At 47.9% G+C, this 15,074-nt stretch overlaps 1 protein-coding gene across 3 annotated transcripts in view; it reads right to left on the reverse strand.

The window, feature by feature from the left end:
* FRMD4A (FERM domain containing 4A) overlaps positions 1-15,074 on the reverse strand; it is a 337,218-nt gene that overhangs the window by 190,760 nt on the left and 131,384 nt on the right. For 2 of the 3 annotated variants that reach the window (XM_049777756.1, XM_049777758.1), the window contains exon 1: positions 9,331-9,472. The exons of the other annotated variant lie outside the window; for it this stretch is intronic. In XM_049777756.1, coding sequence (XP_049633713.1) covers positions 9,331-9,396 — 66 coding nt within the window. In that variant the 5' untranslated portion in view covers positions 9,397-9,472. Of the gene's footprint in view, positions 1-9,330; positions 9,473-15,074 lie in introns of those variants that run through there. 3 annotated transcript variants of the gene reach the window in all.

Raw genomic sequence — 15,074 nt, forward strand, 5'->3', positions numbered from 1 at the left:
AGGGGTTCCCTTTGCCCCACTCGCTCACCATCAGATCAGGAAAATGCTCCTTGAGAAGTGGGGTGCAGGCTGAGGGGTGCCGGGGCAGACTCAACCATTGAGAGACAGTTTGGAAACAGCTCCGAGTTAGTGTGGGAATTCCCAAATATACAACAATCGGGCTTTGTTCATAATTGGTTCCATATGTCGGCTAAGGGAGGGCGGGGAGAGAGGTGGGAGGGGAAGCCGTGCTCTGTAGGGGATGGGGATGGAAAGAACCTTGGGGGGCAGGACCAGATTCCTTATCTGGCACCCCTTTTTCTCCTAGGCTGGCACTGCCAAGGTTCAAATTCCTTTGGGAGTGGGGTAGAGAGACTGAGTGAACCCCAGGAATCTGGCCAGATGAACTCTCTCTCTCTCTTTCTCTCGCTCGCTCTCTCTCTCACACACACACTCACTCACACACACCTCACTCTCCAGCCTTTGAACGGAGAACACACACACACACACACACACACACACACACACACACACACACACACACACACACACACACACACACTCACTCACTCACTCTCCAGCTTTCTCAGGGCCCTCCTGTGTCCCAGTGGGTTGGTGCAAAACCAAGGGGAGAGAAACCAATGCTACCGGCTCCTCCCCTGACCCAGGCCGTTGGAGCCCCTGGGAACCGAGTTTATTTATATATGACTAAATGCAACTTCCTCTTTCCCAGGGGTATTAATGATCTTCAGTGAAGAGCTCAGGCTTCCCAGCATAGTTCACATCCTGAGGGACCCTCGGATGCACCGAGTGCAAATCAAACATCAACATATGCATTTGATTAAGGTTCAAATCCATAGAGGAGAGAATGTTAATGGAAACGAAAATCACCCCGGGCCAGACTCCCACACATCCAGCCCCCACATTCCACCCCTGTGACCCCCCCCTCTTCTCTTTCCCCACAGTACAGGAGGGGGTTACCTTTCCTGTCTCTGTCTGCACAGGCCACCTCTCCCTGACAGCCAGGAAGACGAGGCTCAGGCCGCCCTCAACACCACTTCAGAGAGAATTGACTGTCCCAGGGCAGCTGGTCCAAGACTGTCTCTGAGGGGCCTGCTGTCGGGGGTGGGGTGGGGGGTGTGAGTCTCAAATTTCAAATGAGGGGGGAAAGTTCCAGGCCACTGTACTCCTAAATGTTTCCCAGGAGGGGCAGGCACCAGACTTCTGCTGATACGGCCACCCCTGCCTGGTAAGTGGGGGCCACAGAGGTCACCTGAGATGTGGGAAGGTCACCAGATGCCCTATCTGGGGTGGATGTTATGGGGTGATGGGGAGGGCTCTAAAGGATCTGGCTACCATCACAGCTGGGGAGCAGGGACGGAAACAAGAGAGAAGGTGCTGGATTTGGGGGCAGCCGAGTTCCTGGGTTGGTGTGGCCAGAATAGGCCTCAAGGCAGCTCCCTTCACCTTGAATTTTGAGGGGCTCAAACCTTACAGGACCTCAACATCCCTTTGGGCCTAGCACCACCCAAAGGCTCAGTCTAATGGCCATTAGGGGCTCCCACATCAGGAACAGGGACCTCGGATTTCTGTAGGGAATAGCGACCCTCACAAACACTGACCAGCCTCGGCACAGCATCTGGAGCTGCAGCAGGATGTTTGAGCCCTGATCCTCAAAAGACACCAATACATGGACATTGGGATCAGAGGAACACATCACACAGAGCACCACACAACACATCACATACTATATCACATGACACATCACACCACACAGCCTATAAAACAATCTGACACACACAACACATAACACAACACAAAACAATACATACATTACACAACAATAACGCACCACACATCACACAACACATACATTACACATGTATCATCTTCATACACGCCATGCATATGTACCACTCATATATGCCATATTCCTCTTCCCATACCACACTCCACCCCCCCCCAATTTCCCCACTGTTTCTGTAGTTACCCCCTACTTCTTGAATGTCACCCACCTCATCTCCCCACACTCCTCTCCTGCCACTGCATCTGGATCGCAGGCCCCAAATCCATGAGAGGTCCCCAGGTAGTTTGGATGCAGATGTGTCTCACAGATTTGCATATTAAGTGTGTCTCATGGGTTTGCATGTACAAATATCTTAGAAGTTTACATGTAATGTGTCTCACAAGTTTGTATGCAGATGTATTTGAGGCCCGTGTCAGGTCCTGCTATGGCACTGCCTTGCCAGAGAAAATCTGGGCCACACGGGGCAGTGGCCAGCACTTCTAGGGACCATGAGGGGGTGTTGGGGATCAACCTGGGACTGGAGACACCTGGACAATCCCCTTCCCTGCTCTATGTCTCTAACCCCAAATATAATCTTAACAGTGTATAGTGAGCTTCTGTCCTGTCTTCTCTCTTCTGTTTCATGGACCAGACACCTGTCTGCTTATGAATCATGTGACTGATGGACCACAAAGGGAACACAGAGAGGTACAGGTGGCATCAGTGAGTTCAGATGCTGTGGCCAGGGCCCTCATATTGAGCCTAGATACTATTTGCACCTGTAGGTCATGCAGGGCCTTTCTCAGTATGAGCCTCAGCTGGAGATCAAAGACTGAGGGATGGTGCACAGTCCCTCTGTTCCTCTGCTTGGGCAAGGGATCAATAAAGTGACCAGAATCCTCTGGGAATCAGCAGGTCAACAGCCAACTGGTGTGGAGCTGGCTGTGTAGACGGGTTTTTATCATCCCTTTGCAAAATCCTTGTTCACGCATTGCAGACGAATTTTGATAACGAGCATTGATTTGCCATGTTTATGAAGTGCAATTTGCACAAAGTCAAGTGTGTAATTGCACTGAGAAAGGCCAAATAAGTAATGTCCTTATCTTTGGTATTGACTCTGGGGAATGAGCTGAACGGAGCAGGCCCATCTCTACCCACCCGCAAGGATGTTGACTTTTCATTTTGTCTGGGCTGAACTCAGATTTCAGGACTCCAGATAAGCTCTGGATGGCAAATAGTCAACTTTTAAATCTGTTTCTAATTTCCATGCCCCTCCCCACAATCTCCCCCTTTATTTTCCAGAAGTTTAAATGTCATTTTTTTTCTTTAGGTGAGTAGTTCATTTGGCTGAAGCCATCTGTGATATAGCAATGGAGGACTGTTATCTGGAGGATTCTGAATGCCTTTGTTCCCCATGTCCCCCATACCCAGACATGTGCCACATCCCTACTTGCCCAGTGGTCTTAGGGAGAAGCCACATGCTTAGTGTTTGTCTAAAATGAGGAGATCAAATATCTGACTATTGGAGAGATGGGGCAGGTGTTATTATTTTACATTATGGGATGGTGATTCAGGGTGGGCACACCCCAGGGAGTGCCGTTATGTAGTCAAAAATTACCAAAGATACCCCAATAATATCATGGCCAGAAAAGACAAGAGAGGAACCAGAGGCCAGAGTGATAGTACAGCAGGTAGGGTGTTTGCCTTGCATGCCACCGACCCAGGTTCTATCCCTGCAATCCCATATGATCTCCAGAGTCTGTCAATTTCTGAGCACAGAGCCAGCAGTGACCTCTAGGTACCACCAAGTATGACCCAAGAGCCAAAAACAAACAAACAAACAACAACAACAACAAAAAACCAACCCCCCCAAAAAAAGGGGGACCTTAAGTGGACAAAAGTCCTTGAGTTAAGTGAGGGTGGAGGGTGGATTTCATATAGGGGGCAGACCCCATTCTATTTGAAACTTTCAAACACCCAAGCATGCACAGACTGGAGAGAATTCAATAATGTGTGTGTGTGTGTGTGTGTGTGTGTGTGTGTGAAAAAGAGAGGAGAGAGAGGAGAGAGAGGAGAGAAAGAGAAAGAAAGGAGAGATAGAGATAGAGAGAGGAGGTCAGGGATGGCAAAATGTCTGAAAGTTGTTTGTCTTCATTTTGTGAGCCAAAGGGTGGGGAGGGTCCTCAGAAGTGGGACGATGGAAGATACAACTTTTCTTTGATTTGGAGTGACTCAAAAATGAGTCGGAGTAATTCTATAGACCACATCCATATCCTGAATCCCCAGAAGGAAAAGGGAATGCAATTTTGAAAAGCGGGGATTTGAGAATAGGGAGGAGAAGGGCACAGAAGGAAAGAAATGCCAGGGGAAAGCAGAGGCAGACAGGATGCAATGGGAAGCAGGGATGACGGGATCCGCACCCATGGGTGATGCAGAGTAGTTGTAGATTAAGTGCCCAACCATAGAGTCTACAGTTGCAGAACAAGAGGCCCGAATTCCAGCAACCCAACTTAAAAAATGAACCAGTCAAGGTGACAGGCTGGAGGTGGGGCAGGGTGGGTGGAGAGTTTGGGAACCCTGATGGACAGAGAAAGACACTGGGTGGTGGGGGTTGGTACCTTAAACCAGTGTAGAGATTTCAGTCCTGGTACAACTTTGAAGGAGTAATGATGGGTAGATGGTGCCTCAAATAACCAGCAATAAGACAAGGCATTTCCCAACTCCATGACATGAGCCAGAAACACTCATAATCTATTTATAATCTACTACTACTTCTCAGCTGTGAGGAAAACTTTGGTGTAAACTGAGATAGAGGAGAGAGGGGAAGAGGAGTTTGTGTGAATATGTGCGTGTATGTGTGCACAGGTACATGTTATTATGAATACATGCATGTACATGTAGCATTGCGGCGGATATGGAAGCCCCTATGTGGTGACCACTAACTACAAAACACTAGTGCTGATAAGTCCCTTTGATGCTTTCCTGCACAGACTTCCATGCTCCCCCCACCACATGTCCAGTGACCTTTTGTAACACCCAGAAAAGACGTGCCCATGTGGAAATAGCTGTTCTTGAGACCGAGGGTGGCATGTTTACAAGCAGTCCCGAAGCTGCAAGGGGAAACCAGGGCTCTCGAGAGTCTGTACAAAGGGCCTTTGGGGAGAGGGAACCTCAGTCCCCTTCGAGGCTAGAGGTGGCCTAGGATACCCACTCCTCTTCCTGTCTCAGAAAGACTTTGAGCCCCTTCCCCCAGGTCCCCTGGGCCATGACATGCTCTCCTGGGAGATGACAGGCCAAAATCACTTTGCTCAGACAGCACAGTTGGGAAGAGCAAGGAGAGTGGATACACACAGGCACTGGCCCTGTCCAGGTTCAGGCCTAGGCAAGGGCTGGGCAAGGCCGGCCCTGTTACCTCCTGCCCTCCAACAGAAATGTGGAGAAATGAACCCACACTGACATGGTGGTGCAAAGATTGTCTCTCCTGGACAGATATCTGAGAATCAGAGAAGAAATGGAGTGGAAACTTTTTTGCAAGGAGGGTCATGATTCAGATGCCACTCCTGGGGGAAGGCAGAGGGAGGGTCCATGTTCACAACCCTTGTCTCTTGTTCTGGCTGAGTTCTTGGGCCTGTCCCAGGGACTGGAAGCTCAGTAGTGAGAGTCACACATTACTGATGAGGGAATCAAGGCTGAGCTATGTGAAATGTTTGCTGATGGACCTGGACTGGAGAGGCAAGTCTGTACCATAGTGAAGGTCAGTGTCAGTATTCCTGAGGTAGATGTACAGGGAAATACAGCAGTGCATTCTGCTCCGAACAAGGCCTGTCCTTCAGCAGGAAGTGTCACCAGAGTCTAAACAAGTGGGGACTTCTAAGAGCCTAACCTGGGAGTGAGGCAGGAAAGTACCCAGATCTGACACTTTGCAAGTTACTTGTTTCATGAGACAGGATGGGTACATCCTGAGAAGTACTGCTGAAGATCAAGGTGCATGGGACAGAATCCTTGCGGAATTCAAATTTAACCACAGGTCACCCCAGAATACTTTCTGCATCCCTTACCACCACATGAATCAAAGATCTGTTCATGGCAGTTTCTTTGACAAAGTTCATGGTGTCCACTTCTCAATAATAAATGCAAGGCATGTTGAAAGGCAGGAAACGGGGCCAGGAAAGAGGGATAAGGCATCAGAACAGAAGCAGGGATGGCAGCGATGTTGGCATATCAGACAGGAATTTTAAAGTCTAGGATTACTGTCCCGGGAGCTTTGATGGAATGAATAAAAAATGATGCAAAAAATAGATGGATTTTGTGTGTGGAGAGAGGACAGTCTAGGAATCATGGGTAAACTCTAGAGATCAAGAGCACAGGAAGAGAAATGAGCAGCTTTGATTTGCTCGTTAGTTGACTGGACATAGATGAAGAAGGGATTTGTGAGCTTAGGGGTAGGACAATCTGAAGGGTTGAAATCGAACAATCAAGATTGGGAAACAATCAATGAGACAGAATAGAGCCTCCAGGTACTGCAGAACAACAGATAACAAGTGGTGGTTTGGGACTCCCAAAACGATAAAGGGAGGGAACAGAAACAATAAATGAAGTAAAAATGACCGAGAATTCCCTTACAAAAAGTACAGATCTGGAAATTTTTGAGAGTACCAAAACAAAGACCAAAAAAACAAAAACAAAAAACAAAAAACAAAAACAAAAACAAAAAAAACCCTCAAACCTGGGGCTGGAGAGATGACATGGAGGTAGGGTGTTTGCCTTGCATGCAGGACGGTGGCTCAAATCCCTGCACCCCAATTGTCCCCTGAGCCTGCCAGGAGCGATTTCTGAGTATAGAGCCAGGAGTAACCCCTCAGCGCAGCCGGGTGTGATCCAAAAACAAAACAAAACAAAACAAAAAACAAACAAAATAATCACCAACCAATCAATAACAATGAAAAACCATCCCCCAAAACAATTGGATCTAGCTACATCAAAGTCAAAGTTCAGAAGATTAATAATAAAGAAAACATCATAAAGGAAGCCAACGAGAGGGTAAGGAAATACCCCCAATAATCACAGACCATATATAACAGATCATGTATATAACCATATATAATAAAGCTCAATACCCAGAGAAAGGCAAAAAAAAAAAAAAAAAAAAAAAAGAATTATATTCAACCTCTTAGAAACTACACAAGCATGGAGAGGATTAATGAGCACTAAAAGAAAGAAAATATCAGCGAGCTTCACCGATGTGAAATAGATAAATAGAAATACTTATCTTGATAATAGAAATGTACATTTATGGTTAGGTTACACCTATTTTACCTAAAACAGAGATCATCCCTAGTTCCTTTGTATGTTTGTTTACAACTTAGATTTACCCCAAAACAGAAAGATTATTTTACCTGTAAATCTGAGTGGGACTGGCTCAAGATAGCCTGAACTATCCTGTCCTTAAACTGTCTTTACTGCCCCACCCAGGGGTTCTCTCTGTACTCAATAAAAATGGCAGTCTGACAGGCAGCTGGGGTGGAGATACGAGGTAGATGACTGCCAGACTATACATGTTTCACTCTTAGCCTGATCTGGATTATTTCATGTGCGACCCTGATTTAGACTCATTCATCTGGGGTTGGAGATATGGAACATGGGGTGATTTTACAATATATAACAAAGGCAATAGAAATATATAAAGTTGACAAACAGATAACATGGTTAAATAAGAAGGCAGTAGAAACTGACAGTAACACTTCTGTGTCAGGTAGAATAGAGGCTGATTAATAGGGTTTTATTTGTGTCAGCTTTAAAATGTAAAGGACTGGAAAGATAGTACAGTGGGTTGGGCATTTACCTTAAATGCAGCCAACCCTGGCACCACATAGGGTCTCTTCAGCACCATCAGGAGAGTGCCCTAAGCACAGTTGTGTGTGGCCCAAAATCCACCCTTCCGAGTTTAGGGGCAGGTGATTCAGTTGGACTCTTTGGGAGTGAAGTAAAATGTTAACTGATAGGGCCAAAGCAGCACTTAGACCAAGAAAGCAGAGCTGAGAACAGTACAGGGGATGCTGTGACCCCAGAGAAAGGTGGAGGTGTTGGGATCATGTACCAGCCCATCAGAATGTGCATCTGGGAGTCTGTGGACCAAGGCCTGGTGCAGAAAATGATCTGGATTCTTTGGGGATAACAGCAGCTCAAATTCGTACATGACTTTGTGGCATTTAAAGACTGCGGATCCCTGCTGAGTCTTCCCTGGATCCCAGCCTTTGACAGGCCACAGACTTGGGCTTTGGGCTCTAGGTATCCTCCCAGCTAGCAGGCAGCAATGCTGGGTAAAGGCATTAGCCAGCCAAGGTCTCTACCTGCTGCACAGAACTAGATGAACTTCAGAGCAAGTGATGCTCTGGCTCCCAGTCTGGAAATCCACACTGGCCCACACAGGTCCCCAGCCACGTCTCCATCCAACAACATAAGCTGACCTGGTCTCTGAACTGGGTACACAGCCTCTCTGGGAGCCTCAAAGATGGATGACATAGAGGGGAAAGGAGCAGACACGCACACATCTGTCCAACACACCATTTTTTTCTTTGTTTTTGTTTTGGGGCCCATCAGGCAGTGCTCAAAGGGATACGCCTGGCTCAGGGATCACTCCTGGCAGGCTTGGGACAATATGGAATACTAGAAATCTAACCCAGGTCAGCCACATGCAAGGTAAAAGCCCACCCTGCTATGCCATCACTCTGACCCCACTAAACATGCTATTTTCAGAAAAGTCTTTGCAAGAGATATGGAAAAGCAAGGAAGAGAGCTCAGCTCCTCCAGTCCCCCTTTCCTACACTGGTTGCCCCCTCAAACATATCTCATGCCTTTCTCAGGGTGCTGCCTGATTTATCTTGGAAGAAATAGCTCCTTCCATTTAGGACCACAATAGGACTCCCTAATTTAGTTCTCTGGCTCCCCATCAAGGGACAGAAGGGACTGGCCCTTATTTAAGGACACTCCAAGGAGAGCATAAAGGAGTGTTATGAGCTGGTCTGGGGATGGGATGATGTTTGGGAATTCCAGGGACCATCCAAGATGTGTGGTTTTTTTGCTGCTCCTTTTCACAGAAAATGGATCATTCCCACATTCTCAGTTCCTTGATGGATTCCCGAGTGAGTCTGAAGTCTACTCTATGGGCTGGGAGCTAGGACGCTTTGCTTCAGATGTTTTGTACCCACTTCTCACCAGGGCAGCCTCCATCTGGAAAATAGAGCCGTATGGAACCCACTTCTCTCCAGTATCTGGAATGGTCAGTGGCTACATTTCATAAACAAGTTAGGTTCTCCTGGGTGCTACCAATGAAAGTGACTTTTCTTGCTTCTGCAAATGATTTTTGTTTCGTAGCCCCATTCATTCCAACTTCTGGACATGGGCTGGCAGGCACTCGTCACTCTAGAGCTGTCTCTCCCCACCCTAGAGCCCAAGCATAATAAATAAGGACACTAGTGGAAGAGATGCAGCGGTGGGGACAGAGCACCCCGGCCACGTGGGAGGCACAACCCTGGCCACACGGTACAAGTGGAGCCACAACTTACAAACACGTCCATCAGCAGGTGCTCCAGCGTTGCCTCAAAGTCCTCCAGCTTGGCTGCTAAGGTCATCACGGGTGGTAGCTCAATCGCTCACTGGCTCACCTGGCCCCTAAGGCTGACCACCAGCCCCCAGACTCAGGCACGGCTGAGCTCAGAAAAACAGAGCCAGTGTCAAACTGAGTCACCAGACAGGGCGGCTACTAAAGGAGAAGGAATCCCAGGAAAGGAAATAGCACATAGCAGCTCCGTGAGCCTCTAATGCAGCCCAGGAACCAGAAATCTTACAGGATTGAATTAAAAAAATTTTTAAACAACTGGATTCTCAGGGTTGCAGCAGCAGGCTGGGCCCACCGAGGGCCTATGGCCAGGTGCAGAATTCAGCTCCGTCAGCCCTTTGCAAGGTTCTGGTTTGGGGTGTGCGTGGGGGACCCCAGCCAGCATCGGACAGAGACAGACAAGGAGGTGGGAAGAGGGCTCGAAAGTGGCTGGAGCAGCCTGACTCCGATATTTATAGGGCTTGGTGTTTTCAACTCGGGCCCATTGCTCCGTTCATTTCTGACCTTTCATAAACGGTCCAGCACACTGGAGGGTATTGTGGGATGGGGGCAGCGGGTCCCCCGAAGTTGGCTGTGACCAATGCTGGGCCAATTCACACAGACGCACCATCAATGGCTCTTTGTGAGCAATGCTGGAGACCGTGTTGTGTGCGCGATGACAGGGGAAGCACAGTGGTTCATGGAAAACAGGGACAGTGAGGTTGGAGGGGCACTTGGGCTGCCCTGCGAATGAATATTATTAGATCGCTCACACTCCCCCATCCTCTGCCTGCTGCACCCCCAGCTCTGGAAAATGCAGATAAACATCAAGAGGAGGGGAAAAAATGTAAGCTGTGTGTCAACTCCTCAGTTTTCTGCCAGTTCAAGATCCACTAGATCTTGCAAAATCCAACTGAAAGACATTTTTCACAGGGAAAAAATACACACAGGCACGAAATTCATGGACTGCTCAAGTCTTGTGTCTGTTTCATGGGGAAGGGTCCAGTTCTGTGTCAACCCTGGGTGTGTGTGTGTGAAGGGTTCCTTAGCATAGCATGCTACTCACCTGGCCAAAATAGACTTCTCTTCCCATAGCTTAGGACCCCCTTTCCTGCCCTCCCCAGCCCCTTTTGACTTTCTCACTCCTGATCTCTCCATTCCCAGCAGTTTTCCTCAATAGACGTGCTTCTCTGCTGGGCTGGGAACTTTGTGCTGAGCAAGACTTTATTCTTTTTATTTTTTAATTATTTTTAGGATAATGTGTCTGTGTCATATTTTGTGATGTGTCATAATTTCTTTCCCCCTGCAAGATGGCAGCAATGACCTGTTATTCAGAGGTGAGTCACTCTCCTGGGAAACTCTGGGCTGTCATAAGCCATGGTGGCCATTCTTGCTGGTCTGTTTGAACCAACACAAGGTTTGTCTCCTGGTTTTGAAACGTTTTAAAACTGGTATTTCCAATGGACAGTTTCTAGGAAAACCCTATAGTCTCTGACTGTGTGTGTGTGTGTGTGTGTGTGTGTGTGTGTGTGTGTGTGTGTGTGTAGTCATGTGATAGTCTATTGAGGCCTACAAAGGTGGTACTCACAAAATTCATGAAAAAACACAATCTGTCATAAAATGTCCCCCAATTAAAGCTCTCTAAGGTAGGTACAGTGAAATGCTCCTGTTTCTCTCTTGTTGCGCATTTTCATTTTCCCAATGGAGATTTAGAGTAGCTTTAATTTACTCATGAACATTTAAACAAAGCAACCACCAAGTAAGTCACAAAAATGTGGATAAAAGCATAATATTCCTTCTAATGCAGATACAGAGTCTGTCTGAGTGGTAGCTGGTCATACATCATGCCTACATGTTCTTCATATTATGGTTTAGGGTGCGCATCAGGTTCTCAAGCAGGGGAACAGGGCTGGGTTTTAAGAAAGACATCTCTTGTGAATCAAAACTAGCCCTCAGAAGGGGGTGGCAATGGGGATGCAAAGTCAAGAACGGGGAGAAAAGATACTTCCAGAATGGCCAATTTCCTTTCATAGATTTTCCTTATCAGTTCCTGTGTTCTGCCAAGTCTACAATTGAGGCAAAGATTAAGTCAACAACATAATGGCTTGAACTCAACACAAGCCAATGCCTGTCCAAGAAATGGGCCAGTTTGGTGGAAGATCCAGGAAGAACCACATGAATTGCAAGTGGGAAAAGAGTGTTGGGGAATATGGGGCCTTATAATCAGAATTCTCCAGAGTGGGTGGACATGCGCAAAGACACAACACTCTGATTTCCTGGCACTCCTGGGAACAGTTTTACAATCAGGCTTTCTCTGGCCCCTCTCCTTATGAAATTAATAAGTCCAAATACTCTGGGTAAGGCCACTTGGACAGCCTGGAATTTCCCAGGAGAAATAAGTGTTAATTTCATGAATCTTCTTCCTGGGATAGACCAGGAGGCAGCAGCTGGGGGTCAGTTAATATTTTCCCTTTAAGGCAAGCTCGGTAATGACTTCTCATAGCTTTCAAGGAATCTCAAAGCCTCTTTGGATAGAAACAGTAAAGTAGGGATAAGAAACTGCCAAACGTGGGCAGCAAGAGGGGTTAAAATCCTCAAGTTAGGGGCTGGAGCTATAGTACAGTTACGAGGGCATCTGCTTTGCACATGGCTGACCCGGGTATGATCCCAAGTCCCTCGAGCCTGCCAGTAGTAATTCCTGACTGCAGAGCTAAGAGTAACCCCTGAGTGCTGCCAGGTGTGCCCCTAAACAAAACAAAATCCCTCAAGTTAAGGCTCTGAAAATGTCTGGGAAGCAGACTTCTTGTAGGTCTAAATATGGGAAGAGTTTCCAAAGGGGAGAGCTGCCTGGGAAAGGGTTGGGAATGGAGAGAGAAAGCTGAAGTCTGAGCTCACCTATCTGAGGTTCAATGTCATGAGTTTGACCTTGGAGATTATATGAGCAGTATAAAGGAAGCTGGGTGCCCAGGAGCTGGAGTGCTATACCAGCCATCAGAACAGCAGAACATGAAGAAAGAAACAACCTATGATGTATCTTCTCATCATTGCCTCTCTATTCACACTTCTTGGGACAAACCATTCTTCAACATTCCCAGATATGACCCCATGTCAGGAACACAAACTCCCATGGGTGCCAGGCCCAACCACCAAGCACACACAGTTCCATGCGTATCAATAATCCAGGCTGGTGAGCCCAAGGCACTAAGCAATTGCATCTGCAAACCCCTTTTTTTTTTCTGGAACATTCTATCTCTCTTTATCTGATGACTAGGTCCAAAGCAGTGACTTCCTGTTTGATCAAGATTAATTATTGAGAGCCTTCATTAGCCATGCTAGTGACCCAATAGGTGTATCTAAGCAGAAATGGGATGTAGCCATTATATTACTATATTTGGTGGGGGTGGGGTTGATCTGTGTTTGTTTGTTTGTTTGTTTGGGGGCCACACCCAGTAGTACTCAGGGATTACTCCTGGTTCTGTGCTCAGAAATCACTCCTGGTAGGCTCAAGAGGCCATATGGGATGTTGGGGATCCAACCCAGGTTGATTGCATGCAAGGCAAATGCCCTTCCTGATGTGCTATTGCTCAGGCCCCTGTCTTTTTTTTTTTTTTTAACTAAGTAAAAATACAAGAATCTATACTGCTGCCTCACTTATGTCCACAGACCTTGGGCTCCTACAGACTCTGGAACCCCAGCCCAGAGTGCTCCTGAAAGACCGAGGGACTCCCCCACTGTTCTTGCTCGCTAAACTTCTGTGTCACCATAAGACGAAGCAGAGGCAGCGGGTGTGAGTGAGTTAGCAAAGCGACGCTTGTTCCCGCAGAACAGCCCCTCTGGATCTTTTCATGGTGTTGCACACAGCTGCCTGTCGGAGCAGGCCATAAAGGCTGGCCTATGTGTGGTGCTGTCGCCAACGAGCACAGACCCTTCACTGAAGGGTCCCTTCGCCTCTCGGGTCCAGTGGGCTGGCACAGCTGTGGCTGGGCTGAGGTGTCAGCTGCCAACTCCCTTTCAAGGTTTCATCGAGATGGGGGGCACACAGCCAGCTTTGTGGAGTCCGTTGACCACGCAGTCTCGGGTTGGATAGCACAAGGGCTCTCATCTGCCCTGCTGTACCCTGTCTTTTGTCCCTGTCGACCCCCTACCGCCTGCTCTCAGTCATGTGCTTCTAAATGGCCAAAGTGAACAGGCAGAGAGAGTCATGCCAGGCGTGTACATTAGGGCATGTGGAAGGGGGACAAACAATAATTTGCTAGATCCTCGGCTCTGCCACCTGCCACATGCACCACTGTAGGAGCCCAAGAGGCCTGTTGGGATGCCAACATTTAGGAATGTGTGTGACGCACACTCCTGGGGGTGCCCCACAGTCCCAGGACACTCTCGGCTGCCCTGCTTTGAAATGCCTCCACAGTTGTCAATTGCTCTGGGCTTGGTGGAGAGTCTAAGATGCCATATTTCTGCTTCTATCATTGAACTTCAACTAGATTCTTTTCTGGGCTAGCAGATAGGACAGCGTGTAGTGGACAAATGGGTCTAGACACAGGTGCAGGGGAGCAAGAGCCAGAATGCTGCTTCCACACCTGTATGTCTGTGGCACTGGGCTTTGGAGAACTGAAAGGCAGGCCAAGACCCATAGATCCATGCTCCATTCTCCAGAGTTACTTACAGAACAATTGGACTTAGAATTCTTTTTATGTTCATTTTTTTGGGGGGGTGTCATACCTGGTGGTACTCAGGTGTTTCTCCTCTGCGCACAGAAATCACTCCTGGTAGGGATGCAAGGGATTGAACTTGGGTCAGCCACGTGCAAGGCAAATGCTCTATCCACTGTGCTATGTATAACTCTGGCTCCCTAAGCTTAGAATTCTTCCTCCTCTGTGCAAGTCCCACAGAAACTCACTGTGTGCAAGACAGGTGTTCTAGAGTGAGAAGGGATGATGGTGCAGAGATTCTGTGAGGAGGGGCCCACCTTGCTAACACAGAACCCAACAAAGATGGAGCCACTTTTGCCAAGGACAGGATGGAGTCTGCCATGGTAGGTGCCTAACATAAGCTCTGGACATCTCTGCTCAGAGACACCAGCCAAGCCCAGAAACCAAGTTTCTTCAGAGCATCTCTGGGCTCCCTCGTTCCATAACTTGGGGATCCTGACCAAAGGAACTGTGAGGCTACCATCACCAGCTGAAAATGTCACAAGAAGAGAACCCAGAGTTGCTGAGATGGAATTTTGTGCTCCTAGAGTTCAGCTTGTCTGGTGTAGCAAGACTGAGATAGTCACTTCAGCTGCACTCTTGACTTTATGGCTTTCGAGGTACCCTCACATGTGTTTAGAAGCAGATGAAAGGTATGTAGGGCCAAAGGGAATGTATGAGGCCTGGGATTCCTGCCCTGCAACTGTGGATGATGTGGGCCTGGACCAGTTGCAGGCAGTGTAGACTAGACCCATTTGTTAGCTACACGCTGTCCTGTCTGCCAAACCTCATAAATGAATCTCGTCAAAGTTCAGTGATGGGAGCAGAAATATGGCACTGGATTCCACTATATGCCAAGCCCAGAACAATTGGTAGCTGTTGTGGTATCTCAAGGCAGGGCAGCCAGAGAGTGTCCTGGCACTATGGGGCTACCCTGGGATTGTGGGTCACACACATGTTTGGAGAGTCTCTGAGCAAGAAGCTGGCCTCATGATGTTGCTGACTTCCCTCGGGATCTTTT

The sequence above is a fragment of the Suncus etruscus genome, chromosome 7, assembly GCF_024139225.1.
Source record: "Suncus etruscus isolate mSunEtr1 chromosome 7, mSunEtr1.pri.cur, whole genome shotgun sequence".
In the NCBI taxonomy this organism is placed as follows: domain Eukaryota; kingdom Metazoa; phylum Chordata; class Mammalia; order Eulipotyphla; family Soricidae; genus Suncus; species Suncus etruscus.